Source organism: Mesoplodon bidens (genome assembly GCF_964165515.1).
Source record: "Mesoplodon bidens genome assembly, chromosome: 13".
Classification (NCBI taxonomy): domain Eukaryota; kingdom Metazoa; phylum Chordata; class Mammalia; order Artiodactyla; family Ziphiidae; genus Mesoplodon; species Mesoplodon bidens.
In genome coordinates, this window is record NC_138169.1 from 24134941 (window position 1) to 24153724 (window position 18784).

Consider the following 18784-nt stretch of genomic DNA (forward strand, 5'->3'; position numbering starts at 1 on the left):
CATCTTTCTACATTAAATGGACTCTAAGATTTTAATATATTTACATTTTAAATTAAGAAAATGGATATTCCATATGTAACGATACAGCCATGTATTTATTATATTCATTCTTCTCACGCCACCTTCACACATACAATTTTTTTTCACTTCACCTTTCTTTTTTTTTTTTTTAAATTGAAGTATGGTTGATGTACAATGTTATATAAGTTTCAGGTGTACAACATAGGGGTTCAAAATTTTTCAAGGTTATACTCCATTTATAGTTCTTATAAAATATTGGCTATATTCCCTGTGTTGTACAATATATCCTTGTTCATGCATAAAATTTAATTTTTTTCCTGTTGGATTCTTTCTTAGGCTGTATCCTAGTCCAGTCATCCTGAGACCACCAAGAACAAACCTTTAGTCTGACAGTCAGCTCAGTTGATCCACTGCAATGAGAGGGAGGAACTGAGGGCGTCTGACTACACAGAGGGCAAGGCGATTACAGGATTTGGGTGAAGAGTGGGGTTAGGTTAGGTGAAATGTAAACCAAGCAGTGCTGTTTTTTTTTTCTTTTTTGGCCATGCCACGTAGCATGTGGGATCTTAGTTCCCCTGACCAGGGATCGAAACTGTGCCCCCTGCGGTGGAAATGTGGAGTCTTAACCACTGGACTGCCAGGGAAGTCCCAACCAAGCAGTATTTTGATAGGCTCAACACAGCACAGGGCTGCGTGAGAAGTGTCAGCTTCAGGTTTGGACAGCAAAGTATCCTGTGTAAGTGGAAACTACAAAGTTGAGACAGGCATGGAACGTAGAGTCCAGGAATTCCATACTGGGGCAACTTCTCTGTGTCAAAGTGACTTGGCGCCTCTGGGGTTATTTCTTTCTTACTAACATAATTTCAGACAGCAAATTCCTGATAGTTTGTGATTGTAGGGGAAAAAAAGAAATCCCGGTAAAAAAGTACAAGTAATAGTCACTCACACAGCATGGTTATCGGGACACTTTACAGTTGTTGTAACGTAACCTTGGGAGAAATGTTTCCTGTTTATACTGCAGCTGGCTTTGTCCGTGCCTGTCTGGACAGGCAAACTTTTACCTGCTTATTCCAAGCTAATCTTTACTTTCTCAGCTATAGACCCCCAAACAGAAGTCCTGAACTAAATGATTTAGTCGTTTTTCTTTTTCACTTCCCCTGATTGCATTACCTGAAACAGTCCAGTTCCACCCCCAATCAGTCACTCTGTTTCTAATAGCTATGGAAATGCACCTCATCCCCACTGGTCACTACAGTACCTTCGAGTCCTCAGGGATCAGAGGTGACTCTCCCAAGGAAGCTGCTTCTCACCAGAGGCTGCTGTCCTGGAGGTGGCAGGAAACAGAATCATTGCCACCTGCCACAGGCAGAGGGTTGGGGAGTGGGGCAGTCCCATCCCAAACCAAGGCAGCTCCATTGCCCACAAATTTCCAAGGCCCCTGTGGAAGTCTGAACCCAAGAATCTGCAGAAGTTGGGCCTCTAGCTGGCATCCCTCCTTCCCTGGAACTCTTCACCCTGATGGGCTGTGCCCAGCCTCCTTGCACTAGACGATCTAATTTTATATTTATAAGGTACTTCCGTAAACAGATGCACGTCTCTGTATTTATTTATGTCTGTATTTATTGGCTTGTGATAAGTCAGGATTATCTTGAAAGAATGAACTGTGGCAATTTGCCATAAAATGATTGCAATAAAAATTTTATTTAAAAGTGATTAGAGATGTTTTAAGGTCATAACATCTTCACGAGTTGAGCTGGAAGGGAGCTTAATTAGAATGATCTTCTCCAACCCTTTCAGCTCACACAGGAGAAACTCTTTCAAACTCAGAGAGGTTAAGTCACCTGGCCAAGGTAACACAGCACCTCCAGAGCTAACTCTTGGACATAGATTCTCCTGTGGGCCTAGGCAGGTGGGGAATCCTTTGTTCTCTCTCCTCCTTGAAGAGATTTTTTTTAGGTTACTTTCATAGTCCTGACAAGTGGCCCTGCTAACCATGGCTTTGTGTCTCAGATGATTAAGTCTTGTTCTTTAAATGGCTTTGTTTTGTCTCCAGGAGGCTCCCAGCTTTCTGATCGGCTGAGAAAACTGGCCTGTCTGGTCTGGTTCGGCTGCACTCCACACACCCCCACCCCCACCTCACTGCCGGGCAGGCCGGCAGAGAACAGTTGACTCCAGCCGCTGCTCATGTGACCATCGCAGCTCCCTGTCCTGCTCCCTGTCCCAGGCCAGGGTGGACACTTTCAGGGGCCCCTTCTGGGAGGGGTACCAGGTAGGCACCCCAGCCCTGCCCATCCACCTCTGGAACAGCCAAGGGGATACAGGACAGGAGTGGTCGGACAGACTTGGGCAGATCAGAAGTCAGACCTCCTGCGCTGGTCCAGGGCTCTTTGGGCAGCGGGGACAGAATGTGGTTGGCCTCGCAATGTCGCACACCACCGCTGCTTGCCCTCCCCCTCCCCCTGTCCCCGACCTCCAGGAAGGCCTGCTCTGCCCTGCCCTTCCTTCCTCTGTTCTTTGGCCTTCCTTTCCCCTCAGCTACAGACCTTTTCCCCTTTCTCTCTGCTGACTTAGCAGCGTGCCGCCGGGCGTGGAGGGATTAATCAGTGACAGGAAGCTGCCTCTTTCGGAGCAGTGACTGCTGTGGTCAGGAGAGCCTTTGCCAGGCCAGCCCTAGGAATCGGTCCTGCTCCCCGCCTGCTGCTCACCCCTGCTCCTGCCATGGGGTGCCTTGGGGCCCTCCTCTTCCTGCTTGGGGGCCTGGGAGCTCTCGCCCAGATCTGCGGTGAGTACCTGGATCTACTCCGTGCCTCTTGCCTGCTGGGTCCTTAGAAGAGAGGACCATCTTGTCCAAGCCCCTCATTATATAGCTGGAGAAACAGGCTCAGATGTGTGTGTGTGGTGGGGATGACTTAGCTGCCCCTCTGGGCTCCCACAGCAGTTTGGACTTAGCTGGACCTCAATGTTGTAGCACATTGTATTGAGATGAATTGTATGTGACTCGCCGCCAGACAAGATCACTTCCATTAATTCAGTCATTTGTTCATTTATTCATTCAATACACATTGATTGAGCCTTCTGTGTACCAGGCACCATGTTAGGCTTTGGGGAAAGAACAAAGAGCAAGACAGGTCTCCCCGCCTCCCTCCTAGAGCTTCCATTCTAGTGAAGGGGATGGCGGTCAAGAGGCAAGTCAGTGCTGTGTTGGGGCCTGTGATGAGTGCCAAAGGAAGCCCAAGGCGTGGAGGGTGTGGGGGAATGCCAATTCAGGGAGAAGGGGTGGGAAGGATTTCCAAGGACCAGGGGGTGATGCAGGAACTGAGACCTGAAAGAGGAAAAGGAGCTGGCAAGGAAAGGAGTGAGGGGCGGGCACCCCAGCAGAGGGAAAGCAAGCGTGTGGAGACCCTGGCGGGTCATGGTGGTGGCAAGTCGTTTGCTTTACATTCCATACAGGGGCCTGCCTTCTCTGGTGCCCCTGGGAGTATCTCGGGAACTATTGGGGCCTATCAGGGAGCTGGAGCGCACAGGCTCAGGGCTGCTTGTGCCCTGGAGCCCCACGGGAAGCAGAGGCAGGAAGGGAAGGTGGGCCGCCCGCCTCTCTTCATCCCTCGTCGTCCTCTGCCCACAGCGTTTCACTCTGCCTACACCAGCAGGGTCTCCTGTGACCCTTGCAGAAACCGAGAGGCAGGTTCAGTCGTGTGCAGGTGACACATGAAGCAGTCAAGGGTTGAAGGGGCCAGGTGACCTGCCCAAGGCGCCCCAGGTTTCCAGGGCTTTGCTGGACTCAGTTTTCAGAACTCCAGGTCACAGTCTTCCCTGGGCACCAGGAGCCTCCTGCCCGGCATGTTCCACAATTGCCACCAGACCCCTCAGCCCTTGGCTCTCAGTTCCTGTCCAGGCAGTCCCCAGGGGAGACCCGGCACCCTCAGTGGGTGTGAACCTTTCAACAGTTGGTCCATAGCCCTGACCCCAAAAGAGCCCTGGACTGGGTTCGGGGGTGCAGCCCACTGCTGCTGGGCCATTTAGTCACTCCCAGTCTCATTCACTCACTTGTAAAATGGGCTAAGAATGCTCCCCTGCCTTCCTCCTTGGTGTGATGCAAGGATCCCACCACCTGCTTTACCAGGTTCAAGCCCTGTGTGGCTGTGAAACTGACCCAGTCCTGCACTAGTGCCCATGCAGGGTGGGCTCCCATGCTTCCTCTTGTCAAAGCCAGTCCTCAGCTGGCAGAGCTGGGCGGCCCTGTGAGCTGGAGGCCCTGAGGGGAGGGAGCTCACTTTTATTACCCCGGGTGAATCTTAGCAGCTCCTTCCTGCTAAGGAGGCTGAACTGTGTTTACCCACCTCTCTTTACAGCACCAGCTCCTCTTCCTATCACGCTAATCCCAGGGCTGACTCACCCGCTGGAGGTCAGAGCCCAGGGTGGGGGCGGGGCTCCCTCCAGTTTGAAGAAAAGGGAGAGGAAAAGAGAACTGTGGAGGGAGAGACAAGGAGAGAGACAGGCTGAGAGATGGAGAGAATGAGATAGATCCAGAGAGAGAGAGAGAGAGAGGGAAATTCCTACAGAAATGGGGGCAGGCACACAGAAAAGCACTGAGAAGGAAAAAGGAAAAGAGAAACAGCCCCCTCCCCAGTTCCTTTGCTCCGTCCCCTGGGAGGGGCGGCCTGCCCAGCAGCTGGAGCCCCACAGCAACTGGGAGGCAGTAAATGGGGAAAAGTCTAAAGTGGCTCCAAGGCCACCTACCCAGCTCAGGTTCCCTCCCTGAGGGAGGAAAGCGCCAGTCAGCTGGAGCTGGGAAACACCCCTAAAGCTTCTGCTTCCCTCGTGGGTAAATCCCTAAGCACACAGATAAATGGTCGCAAAGGATGATGGCTTTCTAACAATTCACCTCACAATCTCAGGTCCTTTTCACCTAAACTGAGGGGGCAGGAAAAGCGTTATTTTGAGATCTGCCCAGAGGAAGTTCACCAGGCAGCCCCAGCTAGCCAGTGGGCAGGCTGCAGTGTTTTTGTTTTTGTTTTTTTTTAATTGGAATATAGTTGATTTACAATGTTGTGTTAGTTCCAGGTATACAGCAAAGTGAATCAGTTATACATATATATCCACTTGTTTTGAAGATTCTTTCCCCATATAGGTCATTACAGAGTATTGAGTAGAGTTCCCTGTGCTATACAATAGGTCCTTATTACTTATCTATTCTATATATAGTAGTGTGTATATGTCAATCCCAGTCTCCTAATTTATCTGCCCCCCTTCACCCCTGGTAACCATAGTTTTGTTTTCTACATCTGTGACTCTATTTCTGTTTTAAAACTGGTTCTGTAATCTGTTCCCAGTGTGAGCTGAAGTTTTTGTAAACGGGTAGAATGCTCCCACAACTTTGGACTTCTGTCTCCTCTTTTGTGCAATGCAGTGATGACAGTACCTACGTCACAGGGCTGGCCTGAGGACCGAGGGAGGTGGGGTGCAGTGCCTGGGGCATCCAGTCTCTCTGTCACTCCTGATGGGCAGAGTGGCTGCCTGGCACCCGCTTCCTCTGCCCTGGGCCCACCACCTCTCCCTGGCCCACTCCAGCCACTCTTTCAGGATACCGGCTTTTCCCCTGTTACCCCTGCCTCTCCCTACAGTCGGACTCCCGCATACGAGTAGGGTGTGTGCCAGGTGACAGTAAGGTGGGGATGTTGATTCCCTGGAGAAGACCCTGGTAAGGTGTCGCTGGTGGCATGGCCCTGCGACCTCACTTGGCCTGTTCTCTTTCCTAAGAAATAACAGAGGTGGACAGCACGCTGCTGGAGAGGCTGGGCCAGCGCCTCTTGCCCTGGATGGACCGGCTCTCCCCGGAGCAGCTGAACCCCAGTATCTACGTGGGCCTGCGCCTCTCCAGCCTGCAGGCTGGGGCCAAGGAGGCCCACTACCTGCACAGCCTCAAGCTCAGCTACCAGCAGAGCCTCCTGAGGTCTGGCCACGCTCTCTCTCCTCTTTTCCCCATGGCGTGCTCCACATCCTAAGAGACAGGAGATCTGCGTTCCGGTTTGGGCCTGTCACTGCTTTGTTGGGAGACCTTAGGGCAAGTTTCATCTCCTCTGGGCCTTTCTCCATCTGTGGAATGGGGTTGGTCTGACTAGACTGGAGATGCCAATCCGGGGCCCTTGGGCGGCTACTGTACCCTCCGGTACCTGAGGCAGACATTACTAATCCATGGCCACACTCTTTCATACTGAGCCCAGCAGCAGTATCGGACTATCTGTGCTCCCTTTCCAGGGGGCATTAAGAGGAAGCCTGTTCTGAGGTCCAGCACGGGAGTCTGAATGAGAGGTGAAGGGTCAGGACCACCATGGAGCATCTCTTGCTCGGACTCCCTCTTGAGAAGTGGATGCAGGGCAGGGAGAGGAAAGAAAGGGGAGAGTGTATGGGTGAAGTGTGACCAAAATGGTGGGGCAAACAGGTCATTTGGATGCAAGAGCCCTCAGAGTTTGTCCTTGAGTTTAATTTCTCATCTTTATGAAATAAGCGTGACATACACAACTTACATAACTGACTACATCTGCTTTTGGCAGGTCTTGGAAACGTTCCAACTGCTAGGATTTTTTCCGCTTCATAGTGGTGGTGGTGGGGCACCCCAAGCCAGGCTTACCAGGGTGGCACTTTCTCACTGAAGTGTTGTTAACTGGCGTTGTCCTATGTCTGCCTCCAGCAATGACAACAGTGACTCCGAGGCCAAGCCCTCCATGGGCCAGCTGGCCCTCTACCTGCTCGCTCTCCGGGCCAACTGCGAGTTTGTTGGAGGCCGCAAGGGGGGCAGACTGGTCTCACAGCTGAAGCGATTCCTGGAGGACGAGAAGGGGGCCATTGGTGAGGAGGCGAGGTCTGCCAGGGCGGGGGAGGGCGCATCAGACAACATTGTCTGGTGAAACATCTACATCAGAACTTCGGGTTTTCTCCCCAGGCCTCTTTCCTGCCCTCCATTCTGCCTTGTCTCCATATCCGCTAGAGGCTTGGGCCTGCCCCGGTAGCCATTCTTGATCAAGCCTTTCCTGCATCCCACATACACTCTGTTGGCAAGCCCTGCTGCTCACCCACCAAGACTGGCCTGATTACCCACCTCTGGGACAGCTGCACAGCCTCCCTACTACTCACTCCTTACCTCTCTCCGCTAACTTTCCTGCCTCCTACCTCAATCTGGCACACACAGAGCCAGCCTTTAAATATAAATCTGATCTTGTTAGTGCTGCTTAAATCCTCCAGCAGCTGCTCCCTGCTGTGTTCACAGCCCTCAGGCCCAGCCTGTCTGCCCTTTTCTCCTCTCCAGGCCCTGCCCACCCACCCTCTGGCTCACCCACTCGCCCGCCCCTGTGTGGGCTCTGGCCACCCTGGCCTTCTCTCAGCTCACAAACCAGCGTCTTGACATATGTTTCCTCTATCTGGAAGGTTTCCTTCCCCTTCTAGCTCCTACTCCACCTTTACCTCTCCCCCGCCCTTTCTCCCCAGCATCCCTGACTCAGAGAATCCTTCCCCGACTCCCCAGCTACTCAAAAACCTCTGTTATTTGGCTATGTGGACCTCGGTCCACAGTTCAGTTATAATCACGATCTCGTGAGCGTGGGTTGTGTTATTTCCGGAGGCCCTGGCTGCACTGTGCCTGGTCTGTCATCACTATTCATACCTCCAAGCACAGCGCCTGACACTTAGTGGGGTTTCAGCAAGTATGAGTCAAGGGAATGAAGGAAAGATGGATCCCACGACCCAAAGGACAGTGTCGGGAAGTGCAGGCAATGGGTCCAGTGCTGGTGGTGCTGGTTGCTGGGAGGGGACAGAGAGGTCACCCCTCAAGCCCAGCATGACAGCCCCACCCTGTGGTTTTCTCCCTCCCAGGGCATAATCACCAGGGCCACCCTCACACCAGCTACTACCAGTACGGCCTGGGCATCCTGGCCCTGTGTGTCCACCAGAAGCGGGTCCATGACAGTGTGGTGGGCAAGCTCCTGTATGCTGTGGAACATGAACAGCATCTCCAGCAGGGCCACTTCCCTGTGGGTGAGTGAGCCAGACCCTGAAGGCCAGGCTGGCACTCCTCCAGCCCCCTGCCCCAAATGAAGGCCTCCACCCCTGGTTCCATGCTCACCTTTCCTTGGGACCCCTCCTATCGAGTCCACTAGGAGCGCAATGGTGAGGGTTTGTTGTGGTGCAGGGGCTGTGAGCCAGCACTGGGGCTGGACCGTCTTCCTGACCCCATCCTCCATCGCATACTTACTGTAGGTCACCCTGGACAGATCAGCTGGCCTGTCTGGCTCAGCTTCTCTGGTAAAATAACCCCCCAGCAGCATCTCAATAGAAGATGCCTTACATGTAAAGGGCATAGCATGGTGTCCAGCATGGAGAAAGTTCTGGATACACAGCTATGATGTACTCATCAAATGAGCTGAGAGGCCTGAGGCCTGGATTCTGGATCTGCTTCCTCACTGTGTGACCTTGGGTTTCCAGTGCCCTTTCTTGTCATCATGATTGCAAGGTCTCCTTCTAGGCCTGGCTGTGTTCTGTGAGTGTGTGTGCCTCGCATAGGGCGGGGTAGGATGGAGTAGGTTGGAGGTGGGGAGGGTAGGTACCCAGAGAGAAGAAGGTAGCAGGGCCCCTGCCAGCAGAGAGCTTGTTCTGCCTCAGAGGCTTATAGAAAACCCACCGCGGACACATTAAATCATCCCAGGGTGGGGAGCTTAAAACCCCCCAGGGCCCAAGCAGCTCCCTGGACCTAATAAACCAGACCACCTGGGGGTGGACCCAGGCACCTGCTCCTTTAAAAATCTCCTGGTGAGGAATTCCCTGGCGGTCCAGTGGTAGGGACTCTGCTCTTTCACTGCCGAGGGCCCAGGTTTGAGCCCTGGTTGGAGAGCTAAGATCCCACAAGCTGTGTAGCACGGCCAGGAAAAAAAAGAAAAATCAAACAAACTTCCCTGGTGATTCTAAAGTGCAGGCAGGTTTGGGAACAAGTGTGTAGGCTAAAGTCCTCTTGGCCCTCCCTCCTCCAATCTCTCTCCCCAACCTCTAACCCCCAGGCAGCAGATAGGGATATGGTGACCACCCATCCCAGTTTGCCATCCTGGAAACTGGGCAGACTGGGCTGTTGGTCCCCCTAGCTGGTGGAAACTTTCTGAAATGCTGCTCTGACCATATCGTCCCCCTACCTCCAGCCCTCCTGTGACTGCCTGTTGCCCCAAGGTCCTGCCGGGGCTGACCCCACTTGGCTCTGTCCCTTGCAGACACACTGGCCATGGCGGGCTTGGCCTTCTCCTGTCTGGAGCTATCCAACCTCAACCCAAATCAGAGAAACCGGAGCACTGTGGCCCTCAGGAGAGTGCAAGAGAAGATCCTGAAAGCCCAGACCCCAGAGGGCCACTTTGGGAATGTCTACAGCACCCCTCTGGCACTGCAGGTGGGAAGGAGACTCTGGGCTGGGCTCCACCCTGGTGGCTGGTGGGAGGTGGACTGGTGGGGTGCTGGAAGACCTGGCCCCTCCCCGCTGGCTGACCCGCCTCCTCTTCCCCATTCGGTCACCAGTTGCTGATGGCCTCCCTTAGGCCCATGGTGGAGCTGGGCACAGCATGCCTCAAGGCCAAGGCTGCTCTGTTGGCCAGCCTACAGCACAAGGCCTTCCAGAACCCTCTCATGATTTCTCAGCTGCTGCCCATCCTGAACCAGAAGAGCTATGTGGATCTCATCTCCCCAGACTGTGAGGCACCAAGAGGTAGCCGGGCCTTTCATAGAAGCCCTGCTCTTTTCAATCTGCAATGAGGTCTGCCTGTCCCAGGAAGGGAACTTGCTCCATCTTGATTTACTGAGTCAACAGGGGTTTGCAGGTGTGCGTGGGACACACGGGCAGCTAAGATGCAGTCACAGATGCTAGAAGCTCACAGTGTGGGGAGGGAGATATCAAATGGTGAGCTGTGGGCAGGCCATGAATCTCCAGCCCCTTGTGTGATCCCCAGTACAGAAGTGTTCAAATGAATGAATGGCGAGAGACACATTTTGGTTAGCTCTGATACATCATAATGAGTCCCAGTTAGCTGCTTGAATCAGGGCTTCATCTTGGGGAGGGACTGGGGTGGGTGGGTGAGATTTGCCAGTGGAGAAGAGGGAAGGAAAGGCAGAGCAGGGAGGGGGGCAGCAAGGGCAAAGGCTCAGAGGTGTACAAGACTGGAGTTGGGGGGAAGGGTCTCACTAAAGAGTGGAGTCTGAGACAATGAGCTGGAGTGGCAGGCAGGAGAGTGAAAAGGAGGGGAGGCCCTCAGAGGTAACATGTATGTTCTAGAAAGAACCCTGGGTGGGGGGTGCTTGTGGCAGAGAGGTGGGAGGGGGATCCTAGAGGCAGAAAAACCAGTGAGGGGCCTGACCTTGGGTGGCGAGGGTGGTGGGAGCTGAGGGACAGGGGAGGCTGGGAAGGCAGCCAGGTGGTGGTGGTGTTGACCAGGATGGGACCGAGGGGAAGGAGGAGGTCTCGATGGGCCACAGTGTCTTCCAGGGAAGAAAGGAGGACTAAGGCCTGGCCCCCTGCCCTCAGACCAACTGCCCCTTCCCCTCTCCCTGGCACAGTCCTGTTGGAACCAGCTACAGAGACCCCTTCACAGACCCAAGTCCCAGAGTTCATCCATGTCACGCTGAAGGTCTCCAGCATCTTTTCTTCATATAGACACTCCGTCTCTGTCCCTGTCAGCTCCTCTTTGGAAGATGTCCTGAAGAAGGCCCAGGAGCACAGCAGATTCAGGTGAGACTGCCCCCCCCCCATCTCCCAGCCCTCACCCGACTCAACCCCACATCCCCAAAACGGGACATGGATGGGGCAAGGGATGGAGAGAGGGTTCCCTTGGGAGAGGCCTGGGCTCTCTTCCACCTTCTCCACCGCCGACTCACCCACGCTGTGACAGAAACAGGCATCATGATTAGGAGAGCAGGCTCCCGAGGCAGACCCTCCACATCTGGAATCCCAGCTCTGCCGCTCTCCAGCTAGGGACCAGGCCAGTTATTTTCCTGCAGCTCACGAGGATGGCAGTTGTGCTCCCCACATCCACCAGAGCCCATGCAGGAGTCCAGGAATTAGTGCGCAGAGAGGACATGGCACATGCTTTTTGTGTGCAGGGTCCCGCACTTAGAAGTGCTCGATACATGTTAGCTTTCAGAAGAATAAGAATTTTTATTATCAAGCGATCTTGGTCTAATCCCTGTGATTATTTAATTACCTGCACAAGCCCTCTGCAGAATGTGGAGGTGGGACAACAGCCTTAAACTTGCTTCTCACCCTGAGATTTGACAGATCTGAGGACAAGCATTTCCAGAGCACTGCTCTGTGCCAGCTGTGTCTGTGCCCAAATAAGATGGGAGAGATCACCAGTGAGGATCTGGCCCAGAGGATGAGTACCTTCCACCAGACCCCACTAGACCCCAGACTTCTCTTCTAGAAAAATGTGCCTCAGTTTGAGAGGGTCCCAATTTCTGTCCCCAACTGGAGCTCCCAAAGGACAGCATCCTGCTGCCAGGGAGGACTCACAGCTGGCACCTTGGAGTCGTCTGGGGCAGGGAATTTCAGGCCAGAGATATGCAAAAACCCCTATAAAGGATAAAAATTCCCCCAGACCCCAGGTTAAGTGATTTCTGTAATAATATGTCTTAGATGTGTACTAATGTTTACTATTTAAAGTCCTTTCTGTTTTTGGCTCTTAGGCGGCTATAAATCCTAAACAGCTTTGCAAATTAAGTACAAAGAAAACTGTGAAACCAATAACATTCAAATAGGGACTGTCTGCTGAGGAGCAGGTGTACACACCAGTGCCAGTGAGCCCGACATGCTCAGCACTTTCTCGGGTTTGAGCTGCCATCAGGCGGAGTTTGCACAGGCAGCTGCAGCTTGTAGACTCTTCCGTGGCCCCGAACATGCCACTTATTACCAAGCCGACCTCAGTCCTCTGGGGGCCACACACCCTGGGCACCCTTGGGAGGCCTTAGTCCGGCAGGCCCTGGGATTACCTAGAACCTGCTGGTACTTGTGTTTGGATATTGTCATCAAAATGGAAAAAATTTTGAACTTAACATTTTTATTCAGAACTCCAGGACTCAGAAAACGTCAGGGATACCAATCTGAGAAATGATTCTCTTGGTGTTGGAGGGGGTGTGGAGGCACATTTGAGGCATGTGAGTGCACAGCAGAGAAAGCTGGATTCTAGAAGGAGAGAGAGGAAAAGAGACAGAGAGAGACGGAGAGAAAGAGACAGAAAGAGGAGAGAGAGAAACGGAGAGAGGCCGGTACAGAGCGGTTCTCCGGGCAGCCATGTGGCCCTGCACTTAAGGGAGGACTGGGGATGGGCTGCTCCCTAAAACCTTCCCTTTGACCAGGTCACCCTGAGGGTATTTCTGTTTCTTAAAACTATGAAAACCCTCCCTCTCTAAGAACAACACCATTGATAAGGAGACAGGAAGGACAGGGCCACAGTGTTTTAAGAGGATCCCTTTGGGGACTTCCCTGGCGGTCCAGTGGTTCAGACTCCAGGCTTCCACTGCAGGGGGCGCGGGTTTGATCCCTGGTCCGGGAACTAGGATCCGGGATCCCTTTGTGTTTGTGGCAGTGGCGTCAGGGAAGGGTGGCATGAAGAAGGAGTCTCTTGGTTGCAAAAGCCAGGAATCTAATACAAGCCTCTCTGGTAGTGGGGAGCATGGGGTGTGTACAGTCGGAGAGAAGACTGAGCAACCCAGCCACAAGGATGGGGGTGCCCCTGAGCCACAGAAACTTCTGGAACCAGAGACCCAGAGCCACCACTGGGTGTTTCTGCCTCTGTCTTGCCTGTTCCTGCTTCTTTCTCACGCTGGCCTCACTGTTTCTCGTGGGCCATTGTCAGCTTCTGATTCCCACCCCCTGCAATGTCAGCCCCCAGAGGGGATGCAGTCCCCTGAGTGGGCGGTGTCTGTGGGGCTGGAGAGGAGGCGTGGAGGAGAGACCCATGGTGGGGTGGCCCAGGAAGGGTTTGGCTCGCGCTGCCCTGAGAGCGAGGGCAGGACTTGCCTTGTGTGGGTGGTTCTGCTTCTGCCCCTGGGTCGAGGGGAGCAAAAGTCACCTTTTCTCCCTCTTTGCCTGCCCCTTTCTTAGGTATGGAACACAGGCCTCCTTGTCAGGCCCCTACCTGACCTCCGTGATGGGGAAGAAAGCTGGGGAACGTGAGTTCTGGCAACTCCTCCGAGCCCCCGACACCCCCCTGCTGCAAGGTGAGTCTGGTGGCCAGCCCCCTCTGGATGTGTGCCCAGCCCAGCCCTGTCCCAGCACTGAGGCTTTGTCGACTCACGCCAGCTTTCCCCTGAACCTTCCTGGGCCTCAGCCTCAGATAACCACTGATGCTCAAGTTTGCATATAATATATTTAACTGTATTCTGAAGAATTTTTTTTTTTTTTTTTTTTTTTTGTGGTACGCGGGCCTCTCACTGCCGTGGCCTCTCCCATTGCGGAGCACAGGCTCCGGACGCGCAGGCTCAGCGGCCATGGCTCACGGGCCCAGCCGCTCCGCGGCATGTGGGATCCTCCCGGACCAGGGCACGAACCCGTGTCCCCTGCATCGGCAGGCGGACTCTCAACCACTGCACCACCAGGGAAGCCCTGAAGAATTTTTATATACGTTATTGTGGCAACTCTAGGAAAGCAGATAGGCAAAAAAGAAGAAAATTAAAATTGCCCATAATCCGCTACCCAGAAATAACTTCTTTTAACTTTTGGTATATTTTCTTCCAGATAATTTTTTAAATATGTACGTTTGTTTTTCATAGAAATGAAGCCATACTCTATAGCAGTGCTCTCCGATAGAAATAAAATGTGAGCCACATGTGTAATTCTAAATTCTGCAGTTGGTGAAACTAATATTAATAATATATCTTATTTAGTCCAATACATCCAAAATATTCCAAGATGTAATCAATCCAAAATTATTAATGACATATTTTGCATGCCTGGTTTTTGTACTTTTCAAGTGCTCAGTAGCCACATGTGGCTGATGGCTGGCATATCAAATGGCACAGCTCTATATACTGTTTTGCAGTTTATTTTTTTCAGCCTTAACATATTGTAGCCATCTTTCTGTGTTGATATATGTAGGTCTTCCCCTTTCTTTGTAATAGCCACATAGGCTATCTCATCCAGCAGGGTGCTTTGGGCTGCAAGTAACAGAAATGTAATACAAACTAGCTTCCACGACATCCATTGGCTCATCCATTGGCTCATGTGACCAGATTCCAGTGGGAGCAAGGACTTCAGCCTCAGCCCCACCTCCCTGTGACTCTCCTCCTCTCTTTGCTGGCTTCCTACCTCCAGAGAGGCTACTCTGTGTCTTCCTGGGGCTGCTCCCTTTTATGACTTGGGAAACTTGTCTCTGAATCCCCCAGCAAATGTCTCCTGGCATCCTGAAGGCGGACTTGGGACACAGGCGCGTTCCTGGACCCATCCCTGTTGCTAGAGATGGCCCAGGTTCTGCGCCCATCATTGGCTAGAAAGAAGGGATCATGGCAAGACTGGCTTAGGCCAATTAGGGCCCAGCCCTGGCATGGAGTGGGATGGGTGGACCACAGCTTATCAACTCCTGCTGGACCTTTAGGGTGTCTCCAGTTTTAACTCTTATGCCCCAAGCTGTCATAAGCATCCCTGAGCACCTGCCCAGTTACGAGACAGACTCTTAAGGGTCATCTGTCCCTGCTCCTGCTACCTGGAACTTCTAGTGGGCATTTGTCATGGGCCAGGCATGGGGCCAAGTGCTTTACAGAAGGTGGGACTCGCTGAGGGAGCCCAGTAAAAAGCATTCTCTTTTCCTGCCTGGCTTCTGGACAAATTGAGAAATAAAACCAAGAGGTGACAGATGGAGAGACCAGATCTGGCCTCTATTACTGATAAAGGCTGGACAGAGGAGGTAGCTGAGGGGGAGAGCCCGATGGACTCGGCCATGAGGCAGACGTGGGTGGTCGTGTCCTCTACCTACCCGCCTCGACTCCCACTCCAGCAGGAAGCCCACTCCCGTGGGGAAAAAGGAGGGCCCGGTTGTTGATATCACTATTATCCTCACTTTAGAAATGGGAACACCAGCACTCAGAGAGGTTAAATAACCTGCCCAGAGTCACACCCCTAGTGAGTGCAGAGCTGGGGCTTGACCGAGGTGTCGTGCTGGAGCCTGGATTGTCCCTAGTGAGCAAAGGCTGACTTCACTCATAGTCCCCAGACCACACCGAGCAGGTCCCTCTTCCTGATGGCCCTTTGGGGGACTATGAAGATAGTGACCCTGCCGGTCAGCTGTTGTCAGGGTCTCTGGTTCCTTTGGCCCCATGTTGGTTATCCGGTGTGCTGTCCCATACCCTCCCACACCCTCTGGGGGTCCCCCACTGCAAAATGAGCCTGTGGGTCTCAGCGACCCTGAGGTCACAACTGAGTTCAGAGTCTCCAGACTGGCTCTGGACAGCCCCCCAGTCTCCCACCACCAAGCCCTGAGCCCATCTTACAGACCGTGGCCTCAGGGCAGGGGTCCAGAAGTTGAGGTTGGTGGGGGGAACACTCCGCCCTGTTAACTCCCATCCCACAATATTTCTGCAGGTATTGCTGACTACAGACCCAGGGATGGAGAAGCCATCGAGCTGAGGCTGGTTGGCTGGTAGACCCCAGGCTCACCACCCCAGCTGCCTCCCACACTTCCTGGGCTTCTGCCCTCCCTCCAGACATCCCTGTAACAGGCACACGCCTGACCCTGCTGCCTCCTCTTGTGCACTTGTCCCCGGATCGCCACAGCCACCACCCCTGTGGGGGTCCTAAACCACCACCCACCCTGGAGCAGGGAGCCCAGCACCTTCCCCGGCAGGTCTGACTGCCCAGGTCTGGCCCCACCTGGCCCCGCAGGTGTCCCGTGAAGGCCACCCGTAGGCTGGAGGGCGTGAGCATCTCAGACTCCTTGGCACGAGGAGGCCACCGGCTGCTGGCGTTGTGAGTACCGCTTGCTCTGGGATGGGGGTCCTGCAAGGAGAGCTCTGTGGCCCTGACCATAGCTTTCCACTCTTCACTCCATCGGGGCTGCTGCCCCAGAGCTGGCTGCGGCATAGCAGCTGGCGAGGGCTCTGCAGGGCTGCTGTCAGCCCACCTCCAAAATGATTAAAGAATTGATTGTGCACATGCCCCAGGGTCCTGATGCCTCATGCTTGGAGCCCGTGCTGGGGCTGGGAGCAGAGAAGGGGGAGAGAGGCCCGTGGGGAGCAGAGGAGGGGGATGAGCATTCTCCTGGGTACGGGTGGGGGGTGCACAGGAGCGGTGCTGGCGGTGGTGACGCTGATTACTGCTCAGGGGGCGTGTACTTGCTGGATGCTCTCTTGCACAACTCTGAGGTTGTTGATGTTTCTGTTTTCCTCTCTGCTTTACAGAGGGAGAGTGTCTGGCGGGGGGGGCGTGGCTTAGGAGACGACAGACCTGGCCTGGGGAGGCCTCCTGGCTCCTCGACTCAAACACTGAAAATCAGGGGCTTTCATGATTGTGCCGACTTACAAAAACAAACAAACAAAAAGCATAACGTGAGAGTAGCGAGTTAAGTTTGTTTTTTTTTTTTTTTGCGGTACGCGGGCCTCTCACTGTCGCGGCCCCTCCCGCTGCGGAGCACAGGCTCCGGATGCGCAGGCCCAGCGGCCATGGCTCACGGGCCCAGCCGCTTTGCAGCATGTGGGATCTTGCCAGACCGGGGCACGAACCCGTGTCCCCTGCATCGGCAGGCGGACCCTCAACCACTGCACCACCAGGGAAGCCCATGAGTTAAGTTTTATTTGGGGCAAAATGAGGACTATAGCCCAGGAGACAGCATTTCAGATAGCTCTGAGAAACTGCTCTGAAGAGGTAGGGGAGGGGTCAGCACTATATATGATCTTAGCGAAGGGGGTACATGTAGTCAAGCACACATTTTGGCAGAGACCTGCTGCTCGTCTTGTGAAGGTTACTGCTAGTCACCAGGAGCAGATGGCTCCATTAATGATTTTAGTGCTTTTCTAGATAAGAGAAGATGCAAGAATTGGGCTCATAAAATCTTCTAAAAATAACTGCCTGTTCTGCCTATTTTTCCCAGAGCACAGAGTGCCTCATTCCTGATCTCCACCCTGAACTCCTTTCAGGGTGTGTTGAAGGTCAGTGGCTACAGGGGCTAGTGACCTAATCCTCGTAGAGGCAGATGGCAGTTGACAAGTTTTAGTTGGCAAGTATTAGGATTACATGGCAGAGTCCAAATGCAACTGAAGGCCCAGGACCCTAGAGCTTTTCCCCAAGACACAGTCAGGCGCCACCCCAGGCCTCAGCGGCCAGTGGGGTGGGGACCCTGCCTCTTTGTGGGAGGGCCTGGGCTCTGGGCTGCCCTCTGGGAAGTAGGGTTCAGGCCAGGCAGGCACCCCACAAGCCCCACCCCACCGAGGTTAGGGAGGGGGTCTGCCCTTGGAGGGGCCCTCTGACAGCATGTCAGGTTCCACAGTGACTGTCACAGAGCCGTCCACGCCATGAATTAAACATGTGCTTCTTCCTCCAATATTTAGGGTCTGGGCAAGTAGGGGAAGTAAGCGATTTAAAAAGTGCTTTACAGACATGCAAGTACCTGAAAGCCAAATGAAAAAGCCGCCTCCGTTTTGAAGGTGAAATGTCTGTGCCCAGATCCCCAGAGTGCTTGTTCACCTGTCCTTTCTTAATCTCGGCCAAGGGCGCTTTAGAGAGGATTCAAGACCTGCCCTGGGACCCTCTCCTCACAGAAGGGTGGAGGCTCAGAGAGACCTGCGGCTTCCCTCAGGTCACACAGCCTGTGGGTGTCAGAGCCAAGGTCCCCACCCATTGACCCCAGCCCTTGCCCCTGCACCGCCTTGCTGCCTCCCCACCTCCCGAGGAAGCCAGGGCCCCTCCCATATAGGGGACGCCAGCTGTGGCAGGTCCCAGGCCAGGCTAGGGGGAGGGTGGACTTAACTGAAGGGAGCACCCCTGCACTGGGCTTTCAGCGTCCATGGTCTGGATGTGATCCTCCCTCTGAAGGAACTGTCTTAGTCGGGGTGTGTTTGGCTCTGAGCAGCAGGGAGCTACTGAATCCTGCTCAAATCAAAGGATATTTGCTGACAGACTTCCCTGGCAGTACAGTAGTTAGGACTCCATGCTTCCACTGCAGGGGGCATGGGTTTGATCCCTGGTCAGGGAACTAAGATCCCACATGCTGCTCGGGGTGGCAAAAACAATAAAAATAAAAAAGGATATTTGCTGAAAAGACTCAGCCCACCAATTTAAGGGCAGCCGAGGGCAGTAGGGAAATGGAAGTTGGGGCTCAGGGCTCCATCCCTGCACTACCCTCAGGCTCTCTCCTCTCCGTGTCCTCCCCCTCCGTCAGCTTCCTCTGAACGTGGCCCCAGCAGTGACTCTGCTGACTTCCAGTTTAATTCCCCAGGCCCTCTTATCTTCTTAGCCTGTGTCCCGAAGCCTGGAGAGGGGTCTGACTGGCACAGCCCACTTCTGGGCCCTGGGTCATGTGTCTAGTCTGGCTCCATCAGCAGGGACCCCGAGAAAGGGCATGGGTGGGAGGACAGTCATGTCCACAGTAAGAGTCTGACAAGCAGTGGCCGCTCTGGAATGGGGGCCCAGGTTTGCGTCTGGCCTGCATTTAGAGCTGTGTGACTCCAGACAAGCCGCGTCCCCTTGCGCAGCCTGTTCCTAACTCACAACTGTGGGGTGGCGCCTTGGTTTACATTCATGCCTGTGAGCTCATCA

At 53.8% G+C, this 18784-nt stretch overlaps 1 protein-coding gene across 8 annotated transcripts in view; it reads left to right on the plus strand.

Moving 5' to 3' along the window:
• Positions 1-16189, plus strand: part of TCN2 (transcobalamin 2) — a 34286-nt gene extending 18097 nt beyond the window's left edge. For 5 of the 8 annotated variants that reach the window (XM_081251662.1, XM_081251659.1, XM_081251660.1 and 2 more), the window contains 10 exons: positions 2075-2290; positions 2593-2803; positions 5782-5974; positions 6713-6870; positions 7891-8052; positions 9273-9445; positions 9571-9757; positions 10603-10774; positions 13145-13260; positions 15617-16189. In XM_081251662.1, the coding sequence (XP_081107788.1) occupies positions 2740-2803; positions 5782-5974; positions 6713-6870; positions 7891-8052; positions 9273-9445; positions 9571-9757; positions 10603-10774; positions 13145-13260; positions 15617-15678 (1287 nt within the window). In that variant the 5' untranslated portion in view covers positions 2075-2290; positions 2593-2739 and the 3' untranslated portion in view covers positions 15679-16189. The remainder of the gene's footprint in view (positions 1-2074; positions 2291-2592; positions 2804-5781; positions 5975-6712; positions 6871-7890; positions 8053-9272; positions 9446-9570; positions 9758-10602; positions 10775-13144; positions 13261-15616) is intronic. The other 3 variants (XM_081251665.1, XM_081251664.1, XM_081251666.1) reach the window with 3 other exon arrangements.
• Positions 16190-18784: the final 2595 nt, after the last annotated feature.